At 43.7% G+C, this 11687-nt stretch overlaps 1 protein-coding gene across 1 annotated transcript in view; it reads right to left on the reverse strand.

The window, feature by feature from the left end:
- The window catches only part of HTR2A (5-hydroxytryptamine receptor 2A), a 34888-nt gene extending 31564 nt beyond the window's left edge, over positions 1 to 3324 (reverse strand). Inside the window, exons 1-2 of the mRNA XM_074565491.1 lie at positions 3139 to 3324; positions 1996 to 2651 (exon numbers count right to left, since the gene is read on the reverse strand). Coding sequence (XP_074421592.1) covers positions 1996 to 2410 — 415 coding nt within the window. The 5' untranslated portion in view covers positions 2411 to 2651; positions 3139 to 3324. The remainder of the gene's footprint in view (positions 1 to 1995; positions 2652 to 3138) is intronic.
- Positions 3325 to 11687: the final 8363 nt, after the last annotated feature.

Raw genomic sequence — 11687 nt, forward strand, 5'->3', positions numbered from 1 at the left:
GCATGTTTGGGTGGGATCCAGTGCTGTTGTTGAACTCTTTGAATTTTCTGCTCTGTGGGCACATCCACCTTGGTGGGTGTCTTTTTGCAGCAGAGGTTTCTGCTGTTGGGTGGATGGAGAAGCCTGCCTGGCCCAAAGGGTGCAAGCTGGGCAGACAGGTTGCCAGCACACTTGAACAGAATTTGTCCACAGTAGCTGTAAAGCTCTTGAGAAGGAATTCATCTCTCCTTTGAGCAAAACAGTCACAACTCCCCTTCAAGGGGCTGCGGAGCGGGTGGTGGAGCACCCTTGTTCAACAGCCTTGGAGGGACGCCGGCAGAGCAAGGTGGATGCAAAGGCCCCTGCTTTGGGCTCAGGACTGTCAACATAGGTGATGTGGCTGATGCTGGCTGCATCCCGACCTTCCTCTGGGCGGCTGAGGCCGAGAAAATGCTCCTGCATAAGGGGAGGTTTCTCTCTGCTCCGTCACTGGTCGTCCTGGAGGGTGACAGTGCACCATGCCAAGATGGCTCTTCTGGTACCTGTGTGCACCACCAGATGATTTTTCACCCCAAGTTACTCTCCTTCTTGACATTGAAAGGGAAAAAGCAGGGAGAGAGGAGACAGAGCCTGCGCACTCCCTCTCCAGTGGCTTTTGGTGCCCTGATGCTGCTCCAAGCCAGCGATTGCAAAGGAGGGTGACGCAGCCTTTTCCCGGCGACGAGGGTTTCGGCTTCGCTGCATGCAGGAAATCCCACGTCCCGACCTCCAAATCACTTCCGAGCAGCGGATTTTGGGCGCCTCTTTCCTCAGCAGCGGAGCCTGGCCAGCAGGAGTCCCTGTTGCATGTCTCAGGGAATCACGCAGGATTTAAAAGGGTTTTGCTAATCTCACGCATCGGACGATTTCTGCTCCCGTGGCTCCGTTTTGCGCTGTGTCTTCACCAAAGGTAATTGCACCACTAATACAATAAATCACAACGTTACACCACCACTGATGCCACATACAGTTTGCAAATTCTACTGAGGGCAATCTGCGTAGACATACTGAAACTGGGAAATAAATTTCCAGTTTTCTGGATGAAATCTCTCTTAAGTCACAGGCTTATGCTTGGACAGTAAATAGTGAAGCAATAGAAATCTTTGCAAACAATCTCACTTTCATCCTGACGTTGCCTGGCTTCTCCTTGAACTGTAGCAATTCAGTTGTGGCACTGGAAAACTCATTTCTCGAAGTTTAGGGGTTATAACAGCCTGACAATATTGGTACTGAACACATAGGCTGCTGCTTTTTTCTATGTGAGCTGTGCTGGAAGTGATTTTGGTGAAAATGAGGAGAAAGATCTGCTATTAATCACCTACAAGGGTATGAACTGTGAGTCATTATTCACTTAATTCTTAAATAACTTCTTTTAAGAAATCATAGCTTTGCATTTGTAAATGTTACTAAAAATTAGGCAGAATTAATTCCCATCCATTTTTTAACTCTCACAATATTTATGCCAGCATTTGTTGGGAAGTAGATGTCTAAGCAGGGTGTTGGTATTAAGAAAATTATTTACCTTTGTATTACTTCATCTAAAAAAAAATGAAGGGATTGCCTACTTTGAATCTAAAGGTAGTCATTAGGGCATATTTGCCGAGCAAAGTAACTGTCAGGACGCTACATTCTCATTAGGATTATTGAAAATTATGAGCCAGGGAAAAAAAAATGAAAGAATAGAGAGAACAAAGCATCTACATATATACTTTGAGACAATTCATCCAGCAACTCAGTAATAAACTAATGTTCTGGACCGTGTTTAAAATGCCTGTAACTAGAAATATAAAGTAGGAAAAGATTCAAGTACTTCACCTATTCTTACATCCATTATCCAACTACATATATTTCAACTCATATGGAGTGATTATAATTTTTTTTTTGTGGTAAGAGAATGAAATAATGACAACAACAACATGTGCATGCAATGTTTAAAGCCTCTCGATACATGCAGTAGGTTACACAGCTAATACTCACCGTACAGTATGGTTAACATTGAGACAGGCATGACAAGGAAACCCAGCAGCATATCAGCTATTGCAAGTGACATTAGAAAATAGTTAGTGGCATTCTGTAGTTTTTTCTCCAGTGACACAGCCATGATGACAAGAATATTTCCAGCAATGGTTAAAACAATCACTATCACTGTCAGCAAAGCTGGCCAGTTTTTCTGTGAAAGCTGAAACAGGGAAGAGTAGCACGGTGGACTCATGTTACTTTCACACGAAAGGTTGGTTAGGTTTTCAGAGTCCATGGTCAGGTTAAAGAGATGTGATATATTAATCTCTCCAGCTCCATAAACATTTCTGTAGAGTCTTCTCTCGTGATTTATTTGTATTAAGGAGTTTGCAGTTGGGTTCGCAGAGCTCTCCTCATCACAAAGAATATCCATTGCTGAGTCCAAAAACGGTGAGATAAATAGTGAAAAATAAGAAATTACCACCCTTCGTCACCATCAGGCTTTATATTCCTCAGCTGTCCATGCCAGAAGTTGGGGGAGCACAATCTTTTGTCGACTGTATTTTTCCCACTAGCGTGATGTAGAAAAACATGCCAGAATTACTCCGAAAGCTGAAATGTTTTGTTTTCAGTTCCATAGGAAGTCCAGCGTTGGCATACATTTGAAAATCCAGCTGAAAAGCAAAACCAAGCTGTAGGATAGAGAGTGTGGACTTGAGGCTTCAGAGAGCAAAAATGTTGGAGAAATAAAAGAGAAAAAACTTTTGCAACCACTAGGACTCCCCTCTGGAGCTACATCTTATTGCTATTGGTAACTGTGATCACACAATTTTAAACACAGCAGTATTAAAATAGCTTGCCATACAAAACAGCAGAGCTCTCGCTTCCCTATTAAGAAAGTTGATTAAAGATTCCATCCAGCATCTTTCTCTTGAAATAATTAGATATGGTCTTATTTATAGTTCATCTTCCATAATATGGCTGATAGTCTCTGACTTCTGTTGTATTTCAGCATCATTTTCAGCCTCATATCAGAGATTACACATTCTGTTCCATGCTTATTTTTATAGTTAATTGCACCTTTTGGCCCAGCCTGGCTTCAGAATGGAAATTAAACAACTAGATACTATGATAGAAAAATACAATTTAAGGAAGACTTACATTGTACTTCAGAGCCCACTCTCAAACTTCCATTAGGTGCACTTTGTACCGTGATTTACCATGTTCTTCACTGTGTTTAGCCAGTTTTGTGTCCTTTTTCTTCGGCCTCCTCCAAAATGGTGGTATTTGAAACAGTTTTTGTTGACTTCTAAACTGCACACTTGAGTGAAGCCAGTTCCTGTGCTGCGAGGCTTGCTCTTTCCTTCTGAGAGATAGGCTGCTCGCCGGCTCTTTCCTCGTGCATTTCCCCGCCCCAGGGCAAGCTATATTTAAAATAATAATAATATCAGAGCCGTCCTCGAAGTGACACAAAAGAAAGAGCGCACACGCACACACACACGTGCGCACGCACACACACAGAGAAAAGCAGCCTGCACGGAGGAATTACTGGTTTCAACAGGAACGGAATTTCTTGCTCACTGCCTTGTTCGGTTTGTCAGACCTCCCACTATCTGGATGTCATAAACTGCAAGGCAGCAGCAGCAGAGGAGGGCAGGGGAGGGCAGACCAAAGAAGGTCTTTTGGGTAAACCGGCAGCTTTTGCAGCGTGTATTTCGCAGGTCCTCTGCTTGGGTGCTTTGTCAGCGCAGGCTTTCCATTTTCAGAGGATGGCTTGCAAGCACAGCTGCGCACAATTACAGTGGTTTACAGGACGCAGGCTTAAAAGAGACAAAATCTAAGGCTCCTGCGGGCAGATACCAGTGAAAAATGTAAGTGCGAAGCTTTTTCCGTGTAGAGGGGAAATTATGCAAGCCTTAAAAGGAAGGAGTAATATTCAGTCCCCTTCAGTTTTAACTCCAGGTCTGGGCTGACATGTGAATCAAATTGGCAATAGATATTTATAAAAAATTGGAGTCACTCTGGTGTCACGCTCGTTTGTCAGGAGGTGGATGTAATGATTAACCCCAGCAGCCTGTCCCAAGGAAGTGTCCCAAATAAGGCAGTTGAGTAAAACCTTATCAAAGTGAGTGTCAGAGCACCCACCGAAGTCCATCTGAACCCACGAGTCACCGTTACAGAAAGTCTTTCCCAATAAAGTTCCTTCGGGGCTGGTTTTGCTCCCAGCTGAGCCCAGACCAACAGCCATCACAGCAGGACGGAGCAGCCAGGCAGTAGCTCCTAGTGATGCCCACTGGGGAGTCAGAAATGGCTCCCCAGCACTTAAGCTGGGGACTTAAATCCCAGCACTTAAATTTCCCAATCCCATAGGTGAGGCCAGAAGACTATCAGGCAACACAAGCTGGTTAAAAAAGGCTGATAATGCTGAGTTTAGCAAGAAATGTTTCAGCAGTCCTGTCCAGGAGCCAGAAGAGGCCCTTTCCCTCTCTCCTTTAACACAATAACCGAATGGGTTACTATGTTCACCAAGTGAATTTGGCCTCTGTGCTCCAGAGTGTTTGGTAGCCGTCCCCATGAAGGTGCCCTCAACATCAGAGTGCAGAATTGCTGCAGAGCTTGATCTCCACTTCTGTTGAACATGGCTACTGTTCAAAATAGGGCAAAAAAAAAGACCCCTTGGCCAGGGTTAGATATGATCCTTTGTGAGGAAACCAGGTGTCCTGTTTCTCAAATGTCTCCCTCTGGGCTCTAATGACTCTTTAATGTAACAGTCATGGGTGGGAGGTGCTGTTTTGCAGGTGAATACCCAAACTGTGAGTCACCGGCTGGCGTTGTCAGCAAAGCCCAGTTTCATGAGGTAGAGCTGTGCACCTTTCTCCCACTGGAAGCATGGGATGGAGGTTTAGGGCCTGGTCTTCTGCTTTCCTGGAAGAATACACTCTGTGTAAAAGCCTTGGAAATCCTGATTTCACATCTGCAGCTCCAGGTAGACCTGAAGTAGATGCCTAAAAGACCTTCCTGTTCCTTACAGAGTAGCTTCATCTCCCCATCACTACGGTGGTGTGACTTTCATTCAGATACTTCACCTTTCCTCTGCTCCAGTGACTCATTTAAGGCTGCAGCTCTACTCTGGATGTCAGCAACATAAAAGGTGAGTAAGTGCAAACAGGCTGAATGTTGCCTTGTCTAAGACCTTTGCAGGTACAGTCGTAAGGTCTTCAGATAGACACTGCACTGTTTCCTTTGGTCTAGCTGTAGACACATCACCGCAAGGTCTGAGTGCCTTCTGGGCACTACTTTGTTCCTCCAAAAAACTATTTGATATATGTGAAACTGAGGCACAGGTAGATGGAACGTCTTTTTTAGGTTTGCACATGGAACATGGGTGAATCAGAAACTGCGTAGCCCAGTATGTCAGCAACAAATCTGTGATCTTACAATGTCTTCTAGCACAGTATGTTGGATGTGCTACTGAGCACGAGTATATTGTATTATTTATGGCAGGATTTTTTTTGACTGCAATAACCACCCCACCCGTCTCCCCCCAGGAACCTGAAAATTACTCCCCTTCCGTATAGTATCATTACAGGGGTCAAGCAACAAAAAAGTATCCAACCTTCCTGTGCTGCCCGGAGAGAAAGGAGGGTACCAGGGCTTTCACGGATGCTCTCGTCTCCGTGCAGAACTGAGCATGCGCTTTGCCTGGAAAAAACACTGACGTACAACTCCTAGATGTTTTGTCATATCTCAAGCCAGCCTTGAACGTTGCTTTTCCTAAAGGTGAGTAGCTCTGGAAAAATCTAGGTCCCATTTTTAAACAAAGAAGCTTGCGCTCCCAGAGCAGCAGAGCGTCACACGCTGCGATCTGCGCTCCCAGGCAGCGCGTCTGCACTAAAACCAGACACAGCTGCAATCTGTCCCAGTCTATGTAAATTAAGTGAAATCTTAGCTTAAAATGGTGATAATGTGGTCTGCATCAGACATAAAGCATTCTTTAGAAACACAGCTAGCACTGGAACAGTCTGCATATTGCTTTTTGATTTTTGGAAGGCACCAATGTATCAGATTCATGAGAGTCCCTCCTCTGTTCCCTAGCTCTGCTTGCGAATGTTGTAGGACATTAATCTGTCCTCTCGGGCAGCGTTTTGACGCTTGGCATGGTGTACGTAACTGCTTCCTAGAAATGCTGCTTTTCAACAATTTCCTCTGAAAGAGAAGTAGAAAACCTGGTTTGCATAACTCAAACTTAGTGTTCTCAGGATTATTTCAGGTATAAAAATCCCTGATTCCTGAGTTAGCCGTTGCCCTCCTTGAGGTTTTGAGTGGACTGTGTAATCAGTAAATGTATAAACTGCAGAGGTTAATCGTTCACTCTGACATCTGAAAGTGAGGCAAGTGGAACGTGAATAATTTGTGTTGTGGTCGGGACTACTACTATTGGGTATCTCTGTTTACATTTGTCAGGGGCTATTGGAGCAATTAATACTGTGGTGCCTGTCGTGAATCAAAGCCTAGTTATCACAAACCAGAGCAAATAGCTAAACATCTTTACGACACACACTCCCCAGTCAAGATCAATCTGGATCTCTCGACCCTCTCGACCCACGCCGTTGTGGTGGGGTGAGAAGAGGTTGCCATGGCCTTTCTGAAATCCACAGAGGAGCAGCGTCTCTCACCCTTGCTGTCCACAGGGGATGATGCCAAGTAAGCTGAGTGCTGTGGCACCAGCACCCCGTGTCCTTCTTAGGACCGTGAGTCCTGATGACTGAAAACGTGTGGTGAGTAACCGGTGTGCTGTTGCGGGGTCTCTGCCGTGAAACTGGCTGTCAGTATTGATTTGGTCTGGACTGCTTTTGAATGAGAACTGAATATTAGGAGTTGAGGCTGAAGGGGAAGCGGGAATAACTCAGTTTAACTATAATTTCTAGGTCTAATATATACTAAGCAATCTGTAATAAGCAAAAATATATATATATTTCATATATATATATATATATAAAAAAATAACTGAAACTCTCTAAACTTGCATGTCTATCCCACATGCAAATGCTAGTTTCGGTCACTGTTCAATCCCAGCTGAAGCTGTGGCTTATCTCTTACTTTTAAAAGCTTAATTGTGTCATTCATCTAGGAGTTTTGGAAAGATGTACAGCATTCCTGGTGATTTGTAGGGTGACCTCCTTTCTAACCGTGTGTTATTCTTTCAGGATTCGCAAGCTCCTTCACACACTTAGAGTCCCCACAAGGAGGTAACTGTGAGAAAGAACCTGGAGCACCTTAAGGCGCATCTTTTATCTGATCAGTATCATTGCACCTGCAACCACTTTTATGGTTGATGGGGTTCCAGGGATTCCAGCGTGATTCCAGTGGTGCTGAATGGAATTGCCGTGGCATAAAACCAATGTAATGATTAGTTGGCTGCAAATTAAATTTGGAATTATTTTTTCTCTCATGTGCAATTTTGACTATTTAAACATTTCTTTTCCCATATCAGAATTTTTCCGTGGGAGCAAAATTTCTGACGAACTTCAGTTTGGAAGTATCCAAGCATTTTGCTTCAGTCTTGTTGATCTAAATGTAAATTTTAATATTGCTGAATTAAAAATGTTTTCTTGTGAGCCAGCTAACTGGCTGAGATGCAAATTGTCTTACTCCCTTATTCTCCTGGGCAATTTAAATCCACCATAACAGCAAGCCCAGAGGCAGTTTAAAGTTGAACTGAGTTGAAATAAAATATTCTTGCTCAGTTAAAAAATAAACTGAAACATTTGATTTGGGTCAAGCCAATGTAGTAAAGGAAATATTTTGTTTTGATTTTCCCAAAGGAAATCTGAATGCTTTGGGCAAAATTAAGTTTTTCTTGCATAAAAAGTTGATTCTGTGGAAAATTAATTTCCCACTAGAGGCCAGATTGCTGAGAAGTGTCCGTTAAGCTTTTGTGCTGAAGCAATGAATCGCCTGTGATGCTTTAAGGAGGAACTCTGCAGTCTTATTTAAGGAAACATCTCTAAAAATCTGTGCTTTATTTTAGAGAAACCTGAAGGGACACGTTCTTCTTCATGTCTTTCTCTCAGCCGTAAATTAACTATTTATATATCTGACAATGGCTTTTATATTCAGACATTTGATTTACTGAAACACATTTGGCTTTAGGTATTTTCATTTCTGCTCAGCTAGGAAGAAGCTGGCAGGATGGCTTGTTCTGAGACAATATTATGCTGTATTCAGATAATGACCATGACCATATGACCTGCCTTTCTGTGGCCATGTGACCCACCTTCTGAATGCGGGGAAGGCTGTGGACGTTGTCTGTCGGGACTTTGGTAAGGCCTTTGACACCGTCCCCCACAGCATTCTCCTGGAGAAGCTGGCAAATCATGGCATAGACAAGTGCACTCTTCACTGGGTTAAAAACTGGCTGGATGGCCGTGCCCAGAGAGTTGTGATTAATGGGGTGAAATCCTCTTGGCGTCCGGTCACCAGCGGTGTCCCTCAGGGCTCAGTTTTGGGGCCAGTTTTGTTTAATATCTTTATCAATGATCTGGATGAGGGGATTGAGCGCACCCTCACTAAGTTCGCAGATGACACCAAACTAGAAGGGAGTGTTGATCTGCTTGAGGGTAGGAAGGCTCTACAGAGGGACCTGGACAGGCTGGATCGATGGGCCAAGGCCAACTCTATGAGGTTTAATAAAGCCAAGTGCCGGGTCCTGCATTTCAGTCACAACAACCCCAAGCAACGCTTCAGGCTTGGGGAAGAGTGGCTGGAAAGCTGCCCAGCAGAAAAGGACCTGGGGGTGCTGGTGGCCGGCCAGCTTAACATGAGCCAGCAGTGTGCCCAGGTGGCCAAGAAGGCCAACAGCATTCTGGCTTGTATCAGGAATAGTGTGGCCAGCAGGAGCAGGGAAGTGATGATGCCTCTGTACTCGGCACTGGGGAGGCCTCACCTCGAGTCCTGTGTTCAGTTCTGGGCCCCTCTGTACAAGAGGGACATTGAGGTGCTGGCGCGTGTCCAGAGGAGAGCTACCAGGCTGGTGAGGGGTCTGGAGACCAGGTCATATGAGGAGAGGCTGAGGGAGCTGGGCATGTTTAGCTTGGAGAAGAGGAGGCTGAGGGGAGACCTCATTGCCCTCTACAACTACCTGAAAGGAGGTTGGAGAGAGGTGGGTGTTGGCCTCTTCTCCCAGGTGAATAATGACAGGACCAGAGGAAATGGTCTGAAGTTGTGGCAGGGGAGGTTTAGATTAGATATTAGGAAGAATTACTTTACTGAAAGAGTGGTCAGGCACTGGAACAGCCTGCCCAGGGCGGTGGTTAGTCACCATCCCTAGAGGTGTTTAAGAAACGTCTAGATGTGGCACTTCAGGGCATGCTCTAGTGGCAGAGATTGTAGGGGGGTTTTTTTGTGTGTGCATGGTTGGACTCGATGATCTCAAAGGTCCCTTCCAACCATGAAGATTCTATGATTCTATGATCATCTGAGTTACAAATTGGCCAGTTCCTCTGTAGGTAAAATTTTATTTCATCCAGACATACATCAATGCAAGTCCCATGGCATAAAACTCTATATTCCAGCATTAGTACCAGAATCTCTTCCACTATTTTTTTCCTCAGTTTAAACTGCCAAGTGGTAGTGAGCATTTTCCACTTGATTTGCTTCAGTCTACTGCCTAAAGATGCACTGCCTCCTCTTGCTGCCCACAATTAACACTGGTCATCATCCAAAACCTGTATCACCTCAGCTGTTATCCGGTGACATACCGTCTTTTTAATGGGGTGATCAAAACCATACACCATATTGCAGAGGTGGCATTGTGGGAACTTTCTACCAAGCCAATATCATCTGTGGGGAGTCTTACAGGCCTGTTAAAAGCTGTTTTATCCTTTCATCAGGCGCTAGACACTGCAGAAGGCTGTGGGTGCACTTCATCCTTCCTTCCTTTTCCCCCCTCCAATAACTTCCATTGCTTTGTGAAAGATGACAAAGTTTTTATTTTTTTTTTCCTGTATTCACAACTGATGCTTACTTGTAATTTTCGATTCTGCAGTATTCAAATTAGACTGTTTTCCCTCTCAAGGTCAGGACAATACTACAAAAGGAAAACAAAAGCTGTTTCAATTTCTTGTGTTCCAGGCACTGATTTGTTAGTATTTCTCTGGGCTTTTTTTTTCTTGTTTCTCTCGTAGCACGTAAGAAGAAAAGCAAAAGTAAGCTGAATCCATGAGGACCTTGCTACATTACTACTTGGACATTGATGGATGGAGAAGCATTTAAAACTAAAAAAAAATCAATATTGAATCTGAAGAGGTGGGTCACCTCTGTTGGTTTAAGCAGCATTACGTGGTGGCAGGGAGTAACCCAAACACATTTGTACTTTCCATCTCCCCAGAAGCTCATGGGTTCACCAGCTTATGGCAGACAGTACCAGAGACCTGTGAAATTGGTGGGGACCTGCCAGACCAGTAGGAGTTAAGACTGCAAATATTTTTTAACTCTGCATACCTTTCTTGCTCTTCAAATATGGCAGAACAAAACAGCTGCAGCCCTGAAGTGATGGTCTTAAAAAAATAAATATAGCTGCCATTTGTTACAGCTCTCTGTTAAAACTGGCAGGTGACTGCTGTTATGTTTTCCCTCTCTTATTCCTGGGATAGCACATTTTCCAACTTGTTAAGTTACAGTATGTAATTTATAACCATCAAAGTGGAAAATATTATGCAGCACATGAATTAGCATATGAATGTCTGTTATTGAATGTGTGCTGTATTTCTAGAAATAAGCAGTTATTCCTTCCTGGCAAGCCTAAGATTTTTGCTATCAGGTTTTGTTTAATTATATTTGACTGATTAGAACCGCTTCAATGGATGCATGCAAGAGTTCTGTAAAGGACAGTCCCCAGCAGGACTAATTTTGTGGGAAATTAGGCAAAGTTGTTGTCTTTTTACAAACATAGCCCAACACTAAATCAAAGTTGTTTGGGCAAGGTGGACTGGCAAGAAGTTGCAAACTTGTAACAGAGACACACTGGCTGATTGAGTCCTTAAATATTAGTCGTGATATTGTGACTGTGGCTTGTCAACAGTGTTAGCGTTATAAGCTAGGATCCTGTTTAAGACAGATATCTACCTAAATTGTACATGCTTAGAAAGACAGTTGCCGTAATGGAAAGGCAATTGAGTCTCTTCCATTGAGAGTCAATGGAAAAGTTTCCATTGATTCTGTATCAGTAAATCTACGAGCGCTCATTCACTGGGCTCCTGTGCTGGATCCCACCCTTTCATCATTTCACGTGAGATGGTGATTCACATATCAAGCTAGAAAATGTATCTTCATAATATCTGGTTCTTAAAACAGTGAAAGCCGAGACAGATCTGCAAAATATATTAAAAGAACTGTGTTAATACCAGATATGTAAATAGCTTTGTAAATCTAGACGCGGCGCTGTCTGAACTAGTTAACTCAGCTCCACTGACTGTGCTGAGACTTTGCTGCTTACTTCCAGTGTTTTGAATGATGCATTTCTTGAAGAATAATTTTCCTATATTTTAAGGTGTTCCAGAGGAAATGTGGCATCCTTTTGGCTTCCTGGTGCAACTAGTTCCTACCTTCTTTTTTAGACTCAGTTTGTGAACAGGCGCTCTTTACAGAACCTGCAAAGTTCTGCTGTGAGTGTCCTGGGGAGATCATAAAAACTTATAACTCAATTTGTA

This window comes from Larus michahellis, chromosome 1 (genome assembly GCF_964199755.1).
Source record: "Larus michahellis chromosome 1, bLarMic1.1, whole genome shotgun sequence".
Taxonomy (NCBI): domain Eukaryota; kingdom Metazoa; phylum Chordata; class Aves; order Charadriiformes; family Laridae; genus Larus; species Larus michahellis.